This window comes from Callithrix jacchus, chromosome 1 (genome assembly GCF_049354715.1).
Source record: "Callithrix jacchus isolate 240 chromosome 1, calJac240_pri, whole genome shotgun sequence".
Classification (NCBI taxonomy): Eukaryota; Metazoa; Chordata; class Mammalia; order Primates; family Cebidae; genus Callithrix; species Callithrix jacchus.
Window position 1 is genome coordinate 124,074,583 of NC_133502.1, and position 12,189 is coordinate 124,086,771.

General features: G+C 35.8%; 1 protein-coding gene across 10 annotated transcripts in view; it reads left to right on the forward strand.

The window, feature by feature from the left end:
* Nucleotides 1-12,189, forward strand: part of CNTLN (centlein) — a 329,556-nt gene that overhangs the window by 288,378 nt on the left and 28,989 nt on the right. For all 10 annotated transcript variants that reach the window (XM_054256412.2, XM_054256395.2, XM_054256414.2 and 7 more), the window contains 2 exons: nt 698-835; nt 1,731-1,916. In XM_054256412.2, the coding sequence (XP_054112387.2) occupies nt 698-835; nt 1,731-1,916 (324 nt within the window). The remainder of the gene's footprint in view (nt 1-697; nt 836-1,730; nt 1,917-12,189) is intronic.

The following is a 12,189-nucleotide window of genomic DNA, read 5'->3' on the forward strand; positions in this document are numbered from 1 at the left end:
TTGTTGAAAGTGAAAGTTTATCTGTTAGGTCAAATGGATTTAAGAAAGAAACTTTTACATGAGCATGGTGAATCCGTATGGATTTTCTTTCTCTTCTCCTCCATGTACCCATGCAAGTTAAAATCACTACCTATAGGCTTTTTCAATGTTATTCTTTCAATGTTGCTAATTTTGTAACTTCAGTAATCATTTCAGATACAACCTTGGAATCTTTATATACATAACATTTTTCCGTTATACATACACACACACACACACACACACACACACACACACACATTATATATCTCATAAATATATACTATATTTTATTTTATCTAGAAATGGGCATGTAATACTTATTTTGGGGAATACAATGGAAAGTTATCTATAACTTGGCTTGTTTCAGAATCAGAACAATGGAAATTTAGGTTAGTAATTCATGGATATGTAGTTAACATTAATATTGTGTTATTGGGTACAAGGATATACATACCAGTATTCATATAGTTTGTGTGCAATTTTGGTTTTTCTTATTGATTTAAGGATTATTACTTTCATACAAAATGTGAGTTCTGTAAATATACTTGATTTGATAGCATTATGAGAAAATAAATGGAATTAGACTCATTCACTCATTTATTTTCTGTTGGAACAAGTACAGTATAGTACTAGAATGCCTTTAACAATAGTAATTACCTTTATGCTTTTAATGTAGGTAAAGACATTAACTGAAGAATGTTCCAACAAGAAAGTATCAATTGATTCACTAAAGCAAAGACTTACTGTTGCTGTAAAAGAAAAGTCACAGTATGAGCAGATGTATCAAAAATCTAAAGAGGAGTTAGAAAAAAAGGTATGTTTTTAAAAAGGACATTTTAGCTTAGAGATGGAAATAATGGTGTTTGTTTCATTTATTTCTTATGTTTCTTTTTTTTAATTTTATTTTTTATTATACTTTAAGTTCTGGGGTACATGTACAGAAAGTACAGGTTTGTTACATAGTCATACACATGCAGTGCTTTGCTGCATATCAACCCGTCATCTACATTAGGTATTTCTCCTAATGCTATCCCTCCCCTCGCTCCCCACCCCCCGACAGGCTCCCACCCCCCAACAGATTTCAACGGGTGTGACAGTGTGGTGTTCCCCTCCCTGTGTCCATGTGTTCTCATTGTTCACCTCTCACTTATGAGTGAGAGCATGTTTCATTTTTAACATTGTTGTTTTTTTTCCTTCTCAAAACCACAAGCTACTTAAACACTTCAGATAATGGCAAAGAGAATTTGTATCTTTACATGAAGCACTAAATATTTGATTAGCATTAAAGATACTTCTGTATTTTTCTGTATTAGAGAAAACAGGTGTCATTTGTCTTGATGGTTTTTAATAAATGAAAACTATTATTAATCACTGGTATTTATACAAGTATATATGAATTTTGTAGGCCTGCCTAAACTTTCAAACTAAATATTTCTGTTATGTAGAGGATCTTTTGGTCTAAAATAGCTTCTATGACTTTAATTATTTGTAATCTTTAAAAACCATAAACTAATTTTGATAATTATATGAGAATATGTACTTAGGATGTTTTATTGAAAATTAATGAAAATAATCACTAATTTTACCCAAATAGTAAATACTTATATAGAGAGAATAATAAAATATTTTCCTTATTTGACATGTATAACTAACTCTTCCAAATATGTTTATAAAATATCTTTGATTTTATGACTGCTGATCTTTTGCAGGATCTCAAACTTACTCTCCTAGTATCAAAAATAAATGAGACTGAATCTGCAATGGCAGAAATTGAAACAGCAGCATCTAAGCAGCTTCAAGTATTAGCACTGCAAAGTGAGCAGGTCCTAGAAGGTGCACAGAAGAAATTGCTGTTAGCTAATGAAAAAGTGGAAGAGTTCACCATATTTGTGAAGGTTTGAATTATTTGCGGTTTACTGACTTGTACTTTACTTCAGGTAGAGTAGGCAGTAGCCTACTTGAGATGATTTGGGGAATAAAATTTCTCTCTGCTTTCCTAACACACAAAGCATCTTCTCCTAATCTATTTATCACATTGCTAATAGTTTCTTCATAAAGAATTTGTTTTTATAGTTTAAAATTTTCTAACATCTTATTAATATCTTTATTAATATCAATTTAGTTATGAAATTATACTAGTCAAGTAATCTGGACAGTTTTTAAGTTGAAAGAATTAAGCCATTCCCACACTACTCTCCTTTTGAAAATCGTTCAGGCGGGAACAACCAGACACTTGCTCAGGGTTCAGTGATGCTAAGAGACGTCTGAAGCTCAGGCCCCAAACTATCAAGACATGGAATAGACAGAGGAATGGCAATGACAAGCAGAACAAAGAGAAGACAAACTTTAGTATCTGCAGACGTGTACCATCTAGAAATTATCTAAAGCTGAAAAGCCCTAGATGAATGCAGGATTGCTGTGGTTTCATGACTTCAATTTGAATAATGTTTTAAAGATTATATAATAGGGAAAGATGACAAATATGAACAGACTGACTTTGGTACTCTTTCAGAATTTTCAGAATTTTTATTTCAGTTTGGTATTTAGATTACCTACAGAGTCTCACTCTGTCACCCAGGCTGGAGCACAGTGGTGTGATCTCAGCTCACTGCAACCTCCGCCTCTGGGGTTTAAGCAATTCTGCACCGCAGCCTCCCGAGTAGCTGAGATTATAGGTACATGCCACCATGCCTGGCTAATTTTGTGTATTTTTAGTAGAGATGAGGTTTCACCATGTTGGCCAGGCTGATCTTGAACTCCTGACTTCATGATCCACCCACCTCAGCCTACCAAAGTGCTGGGATTACAGGTGTGAGCTGCCACACCTGACTCAGAATAGTTTTTATTGCATTTAAATATAATAAATAATATTGGGCCCCAAACCTATTTAATCAAATCCTGGTTGGAGTGGAGCCCAATAATCTGCATTTTACAAGTTAACTAAGTGATTATTATACATAATAAAGTTTTAGAAGTAATTCCTTACATTGTTTTTAAGAATTGTATTCAAATAACAACACATACCAATTTGGCATTTAGTAACACCATTTATAACGCATGACTTCCAATGGCAACTTGACATTTGCTTTTCTTAACTGTTTTAGTGCCAATATATAGTTGCTGTTGGCATCACATCTACTGTATAACCTATTTTTCAAATAAGGAGCCATCAGCAAATTAATGCCCAAACCATATATTGAAGGCAAAGACTGGGTCTTAAGGCATGATTATCTCAAGGCATGATTATCAGTCTTTCTCTTCCTTGCACATATGGCCCTAGGTCTAGGCAGAAATGCCTAGGACCCACCATCTAAGGCAGCATATCATCAGTGACTCCCTAAATACGCTTCCTCCATATTTAATACTTAAGACCTTTTATAACTGGGTGTTATCCCAATGAAGTCTAATCTTCTTTCACACTACTCTTTCACCCAAAATACCTTCCCTCTTTGTTCTCTCTTCAGATTTAATTCTGGGCCTTCCTCTTTCATGAATCTGCCCTTTAACTCTGTAGCTAAGAGGATAGAGCCCAAATCTGCCATTTACTAGCTCTCTGACCTCAGGATAGTGACTGAATCCTCTGTGCCTCAGTTTCCCCATATATAGAATGACTATAATAATAGAACATATGTGAGGTGAGGATTTAAATAAGTTACCATGGCTAAAGATCAGAACAGTTCCTAACTGCTATCTCAGTATCAACTATTATTATCAGCAGTGGTAATAGCAGTAATAGTATGGCTCTGACTTGTTTCCTGAACATTTATTATATGTACCACATACATTAACACAATTGTAAACTTGTATTTTTCTTTCTGTTTCAAATAGATTATAGTCAACTTGAGGAAAGGAACATTGTCATTTGTTGTCTTCAGGGTACTGGCACATAACAGGGCTCATTAAATTCTTGAATTTATATCTGCTTCAAGAATTGTACTGGACATATAGTCACTGCTCAGATGGAAAACTCTGAACAGTGAGGACTGTGCACATTCTTTAATGAGCGTAGTTAAGGAATGCACATAGTACCTACATGAAACATTATGATCACCAGGACTCATTCCATGCAGAGCTTATTAGGGTATCATGTACACAAAAGTACTTAATAAATATTATTAGTAGTATTAATAGTAATAATGTTTGTTCTGGCCCTGATGTGGAATCTATGTTCCCTTTAGTCTTTTCATTTATTCACAGGGCACAACGAGATTATGGAAGAGGTGGAGTGGCCATCTGTTCTAGATCTAGTCTTGAATATGGAATTTGGCCCTGGGGTGAAATCAAGTACTTTGAGCATCTGGGCTGGATATATGTGGCAGAGCTGAGGCTTTGAATTCTCCTAATAACTCAATAAAACACACAAGGGAAATTTCTAGAAGTATTTGCTCAGTTTGACTCAGCCCTGATACAGGCTTGTTAATGTGCCTGTATGTGAGAGTCATATGCCAAGCTCCATCTTTTCAGTGTTTTTTGTTAGCTATGAAATAAATACAATCCAAAAGCCAATATTTAGCTGGAAGCATAAATGGCTTCATTATCAATATGAACTTGATTTGGTAAGATTTAAAATCTCTTGCTTCTTAGGTAAAAATATTTGTGGAGCATTAGAATTTCATTTTTACACATAACAATTGTTAATACTTTGGGACTGTACTCGTAATTAAGATTTATGAACAGGTCTATGATACAATTCAACTTGAGTTAACTCTTTTGTCATTACTGAAAAAGGAAGTGACAACTGTGTTTAAAGAAAATCTTCATAATAAAATACATTACATTATTTGGGAAACTTTATGTAAATTATATCTCAAGAAAGCTGTTTTAAACCTATTTTTAAAAAATTCATTATTTATCCCAGAAACCCTGATGGCAGTAGTGACTCCACAGTATCTGAGCCACCAGTTATCACCTTCCTTCCTACAGATATCACCAGTAAAATGTAATCTTACTGAAAAAAGCCTAAGCAATCCATAATGATTCAATGAAACTAAAAATTATATGTAACTAGCTATACAGATAAAGACTTATGATAAAGACTGGAAAACTCAATCTAATAAGACAGAAATGGAATTGCTTACTATATTTTTCACAATCATTATTGGTGGCTGGTTACAATTAATTATAATAATGGAAAAGTAAAGTAAATTTAAATCGATATGTATATCCAAAAAGCATTCATATTTTGACAATATCCTCAGATATTGGGATAATTTCTAGCTCATGATATCCCAAGAATTGCAAGAAGGCCGACCTCAGGTTTTGGAAATTGAGTTAACATTTAATGCTTACTTCGTGCCATACAAAGTTTTTACTTACTTTGATAACAATTGTTAGCTAAGGAACATTATTCAACTGATGTGAATAGAGTGACACTTTTTAAAACTTACAGTGTTTTTAGCAAATGATAATTTAAAGGGTTTTTCAAAACCCTTTGGGGGCTGTAGAGTTGCTCAGAGAGTAACTGAGCAGATTTTGAAGTGGTAATAAGAAGGCAATTCTGTAACAGTAAGAGGGAAGTAAAGATAAAAGCCAGATGGAAGTAGCACCCAGTGTTGAAAACAGACTGTTTTATTTTTTTTTTTTAAAAAGAGGAAAGTAAAACTGAGACCCAACGTGTAAATACAAGGCAAATGTGATCTTATAAAAATAAGAAGTTAGCTTTGATATATGTATGGAAGGTAAAACAGTTCAGTGAACCTAGTGCAATGAAAGCTCTATTATATATGAAAGATACACTTTGGGAGGGAAAATGATTGTTCATGCATTCTGAAGTGTATTTCAACCGAACAACGTAGTATTTTCTAAAAATCAATGCACTGGAATTGAAGGCATGTGGAATATATCATATAATAACTACACTACTCATTATGTAGGCCATCTAGCATTGCTTCTACTTCATTTAGGTACCTCTTTTTATGACATGTGGTACATGAGGGTTGCTCCTGGAATTTCTGTATTATTCATCCCTATTTAGAAATTCTGTTGGTTGGTTAAGATGTAGGAATGAATATTAAAATAGATCAGAAGCTAATTGGAACATATTAGAATCACCTACCCAAATTATTTGTATCTCATTTTAGAATGCTAGTCATACAGCTTAGCACCCAAATTATTATCTTTCTCTCCAACACAATCTTGTTATGACTTTTGGTGACTTCATATCCTTGTAAGCCATCCAATACCCTATTGGATATTCCCTTTCTATTCTTCAGCATCCTCGTTTCCAATGATTATTCCCATCATCATACCGCTGATTTATGGTTCTCAACTATGGATCACCACCTACCTTAGGGAGCATTTGGAAATGTATGTGGGTTCTTTGTGTTACACTGACTGGTAGATGCTACTAGCATTCAATACCCAGGAGCCAGGGTTGTTAAAAGTTCTGCTTTGGGAAGAAAAGTCTCATACAGTGAAAAATTGTTATTTTTCCCAAATGCCAAATATGTCCCCACTAAGAAACACTACCCTTGGCCTTGTCATTACAGATAACTATGTGAATTCCAAAATCTCCATTTCCAGCGTTTTATTCTTTGACCACTGTTTCTTTTTGTGCTCATGGTTCAACAATTTTTGACCTGATTATAACCTCAAATGTACTGGCCTTACTACTTTCTCACTAATTACTACCAGCCTCCTTCCCATTGTGCCCTTGCTTCCCTCCTTATGCAGCATGGATTCTATGTTGTATCATAGTCATTTTCTTGCATATATCCTCAACTTCCTCCTTTGTCCCTTTGTCATATTCCTGTGGAAAAAACTCAAATCTACTTTATTTTGAATCTCTGCCTAGTTCTCACCTGAATCCAAGGAAGTGAATGTGTTTAAATAAAAACATAAACATGCTGATTCATCTTTATTTAAACAAATAACCAAGAACTTCGGGTGGGCTCTCAGCAATATCGGATAATCCTATTATATAGTTTCCAGTGCATTCAGGCTCCATGTTTCCCAGTCATTCTGCTGCCTTCTCAAACTTTCAGCATCCCCTGCTTAACCACTCAATCTTGGCTTCTTATTTTACTGAGAAAACAGAAGCAACCCACAGATAATTTCCTCCTTTTTTCATTACCTTTATTTTCTAGATTCCTCCTAAATCTGTGCCCACGTACTGTCACTTCCCTCGTATTACTAGGAATGAACCATCTGCACGCCTGTCTAAGGCTAAAACTTCACTTTGCACACTGGATTTTATCTCCTCATATTCCCCAGGACTTTGGCCTTGTAATTTTAACCCTACACTTTGTATCACCAATATTCCTTCTATATTGGATCACTTACATTAGCAAACACACACCATTTACCAAAAAAACCTTTACTGGACTCTCTATCTCCTTGAACTCATTTTTCTCCTCTTTCATGTAGCAAAACACCACGAAAGTGATACCTATTCTCTGCCCCCTTTCTTATCTTCCATTCTGTTTTCAACCTTCGCCAGTTAGGCTTTCAATCTTATTACCCCTCCAAAGTACTTTATTCAAAGTCAGCAGTAATCTCCATTTTGCCCAATCTGTGATCAGTTCTCAGTTCTTACCTTATTTGAACCCTTGGGAGCATTTGAAATTCTGTTTTTGAGTTGGAGATTCCCTTTTGTTGCTCAGGCTGGAGTGCAGTGGTGCGATCTCTGCTCAATGCAACCTCTACCTTCCAGGTTCAAGTGATTCTCCTGCCTCAGCCTCCCCAGTAGCTATGATTACAGGCACCCATCACCATGCCAGCTAATTTTTGTATCTTTAGTACAGACGGGGGTTTTGCTATGTAGGCCAGGCTGGTCTCAAACTCCTGACCTCAAGTGATCCACCTGCCTCGGCCTCCCAAAGTGCTGGGATTATAGGCATGAGCCACTGCGCCCAGCCAGTTTTTCTTATCACATCTAGCTGATCTTCTCTGACTTCTTTGCTAGTCCTCATTCTCTTCCTGACAAACGTTAAGTGTTGAAATTACCTAGGGTTCGGTCTTTATACCTTTCCTCTTCATTATCTATACTCACTTTCTAGACAGTCTCTCCGAACACTGTAATTTAAAATGCCATATTCTGACCTATGGCTCCCTAATATATGCCTGTTCTCATCCTGTCCTTGAAACTATGGATTTTTAAATCTTCCTGCCTAATTGTGATTTTTCACTTGGATGTCTAATAAGCATCTCAAACTTACCATGTACAAAAAAGTTGAAAGAAATTATTTTGCTTCTCCTGGCTTTCTTTCTCTATCTCAGAAAAATTTTTTCACTGGTCATCGATGGTTAGGCCCCAAATCTGTAATCATATTTGGCTCTTCCCTTTCTCTCACATTGCATTTCAAATACTTCAAATTTTGTCTGCTGTTATTTGAAAATAGACCTAGGATTCTGCTGCCTGTCACCACTGCTACTCTCCTGGTTCAGGTTACCATCATTTCTTGCTTGTACCTATGCATTAGTCTCCTCCTTCAGCTCTTGACCCAGAATAGTTTTTTCTTTATCACTTGGCAGAATGATCCTTTTAAAATAGGAAACATGACCAGGCACAGTGGCTCACGCCTGTAAATCCCAGCACTTTGGGAGACTGAGGCGGGTGGATCACTTGAGGTCAGGAGTTCGAGACCAGCCTGGCCAACATGGCAAAACCCCCTTCTTTATTAAAAATACAAAAATTACCCAGGTCTGGTGGCAGGCGGCTGTAGTCCCTGCTACTTTGGAGGCTGAGGCAGGCGAATTTCTTGAACCCGGGAGGTGGAGGTTGCAGTGAGCTGAGATCGTGCCACTGCACTCCAGCCTGGGTGACAGAGTGAGACTCCATCTCACATGACTTCTTATTACTCAAGAAAATAGAAAACCTTGTCTTCCCATAAAGGACTTCATGATTAATTTTATTGTTTCTTCTGCAACTTCACTTTCTACTACATTTTACCTCACTTATTCCACTTCAGCCTTTCTTTCTGGTTTTCTTGCTCTTTTTTTGAACACTGTGGGCCCTCTTCTCGCTCAAGATCTTTGTCCTCTACTTCATATCTTCAAGTAGTTTATCTTATCACTTCTTCAAATCTCTCTGCCCTGTCAACTTTTGAACATATGAAACAATGGAAAACGAAGAAGATAGTAGAAAACCTGTAAGCTGGTTAAATCTAAATCATTGTTGACCTTAATGTTTACAGTATTAGAAATGGGGGCAGTGGGTTGGTTGGAAGAGTTAAGTTTCCTTTTTGCTTTGGTGGAATAATATGGAGTATAAGAAACTCTAGATATTGATTCAAAATATAATATTAAATATATATTTCAAATGTTTAAAGATGACCATAAGAATAAAAATATTTAATTTGTAAAGAATTTTGATGAAAAAAAGGAATAAAGAAAGCTCCATCAATCTGACACAAGCCAGGAAATAAAAAAGAAGGGAGAGAGGGAACGAGCAGGGAAAGAAGGAAAGGAGGAAGAAGAATAAGAAAACTGGTAAATAAAAAAGATATGATGTAGCTCTTCCTTAAATACAGACATATCTGATTTTATTGTGTTTGCTCTGTTGCACTTCTCAGATACTGTGTTTTATACAAATTGAAGGTTCGTGGCAGCCCAGTGTCAAGCAAATCTATCAGCTCCATTTGTTTTTCCCAACAATGTGTTTTCACTTTGTGTCTCTGTGTCATATTTTGCTAACTATTGTAATATTTCAAACTTGTTCATTATTATTCTATCTGGTGTGGTGGTCTGTGATCAGTAATCTTTAATGTTAGTGTTTTAATTATTTTGGGGTGCCATGAGCAGAACCCATATTAATTAGGAGTGAACATAACTGATAAATATTATGTGTATTCTGACTGTTCTCTCCCAACTATCTTTTTCCCCATTACACTCCCTCTCCCTGGGCCTCCAGATTTCCTGAGATTCAACAATATTGCAGTTAGGCCAACTAACTAACTATAGTGACCTCTAAGAGTTCAAGTGAAAAGAAGAGTCACATATCTCTCACTTTGAATCAAAAGCTAGAAAAACTTAGTGGGAAAGGCAGGTCAAAAGCTGAGACTGGCTATAACTAGGCCTTTTGCACCAAACAGCCAAGTTGTGAAAGGAAAGGAAAAGTTACTGAAGGAAACAAAAAATGCTGTTTCATGAAAACAAAAATGATAAGAAAGTGAAACAGCCTTATTGCTGATATACAGAAAATTTTAGTGGTCTGGATAAAAGATTAAACCAGTCACAACAGTTTAAGCTAAAGCTTAATCCAGAGCAAGGCCCTAACTATCTTCAGTTTTACAAAGGGTGAGAGAGCTGAGGAAGCAGCAGAACACCTTAAAGCTACCAGAGATACAAGGAAAGAAGCCACCTACATAACATAAGAATACAAGGTAAAGCAGCAAGGGCTGATGTGAAAGCTGCAGCAAGTTATCCAAAAGATCTAGGTAAGATCACTGATGAAAGTGACTACATTAAACAACATATTTTCTTTTTAATTATACTTTAAGTTCTGGAAAACAAAGAAGCTAGTGAAAAAAACCAAACACATGTGGCTGCATAGTGTTCCATGGTGTATATGTGCCACATTTTCTTTATCCAATCTATCATTGATGGGCATTTGGGTTGGTTCCAAGTCTTTGCTATTTGAACAGTGCCACAATAAACATACGTGTGCATGTGTCTTTATAGTAGAGTGATTTATAATCCTTTGGGTATATACCCAGTAATGGGATTGCTGGTTCAAATGGTATTTCTAGTTCTAGATCATTGAGGAATCACCACAGTGTCTTCCACAATGGTTGAACTAATTTACACTTTCACCAACAGTCTAAAAGCATTCCTATTTCTCCACATCCTCTCCACCATCTGTTGTTTCCTGACTTTTTAATGAATGCCATTCTAACTGGCGTGAAATGGTATCTCATTGTGGTTTTGATTTGCATTTCTCTAATGACCAGTGATGATGAGTATTTTTTCATATGTTTCTTGGCTGCATAAATGTCTTCTTTTGAGAAGTGTCTATTCATATCCTTCACCCACTTTTTGATAGGGTTGTTTTTTTTCTTGTAAATTTGTTTAAGTTCTTTGTCGATTCTGTATATTAGCCTTTGGAGATGGATAGATTGCAAAAATTCCCTCACATTCTGTAGGTTGCTTGATGACAGTTTCTTTTGCTGCGCAGAACCTCTTTAGTTTAATTAGGTCACATTTGTCAATTTGGCTTTTGTTGCCATAGCTTTTGGTGTTTTATCATGAAGTCTTTGCCCATGCCTATGTCCTAAATGGTATTACCTAGGTTTTCTTCTAGGGTTTTTATGATTTTAGGTCTTATGTTTAAGTCTTTAATCTGTCTTGAGTTAATTTTTGTATAAGGTGTAAGGAAGGGATCCAGTTTCAGCTTTCTGCATATGGTTAGCCAGTTTTCCCAACACCATTTATTAAATAAAGAATCCTTTCCCCATTGCTTGTTTTTATCATGTTTGTCAAAGATGAGATGGTTATAGATGTGTGGTGCTATTTCTGAGGCCTCTGTTCTGTTTCATACATCTATATATCTGTTTTGGTACTGGTACCATGCTGTTTTGGTTACTGTAGCATTATAGTATAGTTTGAAGTCAGGTAGTGTGATGCCTCCAGCTTTGTTTTTTTTTTTTTCCTTAGGATTGTCTTGGCTATGTGGGCTCTTTTTTGGTTCCATATGAAATTTAAAGTAGTTTTTTCCAATTCTGTGAAGAAAGTCAGTGGTAGTTTCATGGGGATAACATTGAATCTATAAATTACTTTGGGCAGTATGGCCATTTTCATGATATTGATTCTTCTTATCCATGAGCATGGAATGTTTTTCCATCTGTTTGTGTCCTCTCTTATTTCCTTAAGCAGTGGTTTGTAGTCCTTCTTGAAGAGGTCCTTCTCATCCCTTGTAACTTGTATTCTTAGATTTTTTAATTCTCTTTGTAGCAATTGTGAATGGGAGTTCACTCATGATTTGGCTCTCTGTTTCTCTGTTATTCATGTATAGGAATGCTTGTGATTTTTGCACATTGATTTTGTATTATCCTGAGACTTTGCTGAAGTTGCTTTTCAGGTTAAGGAGATTTGGGCTGAGATGATGGGGTTTTCTAAATATACAATCATGTTATCTGCAAACAGAGATTATTTGACTTTCTCTACATATTTTCTATGTAGACAAAACAGCCTCCTATTAGAAGATGCCATCTAAGAGAAAGATAGAAAGGA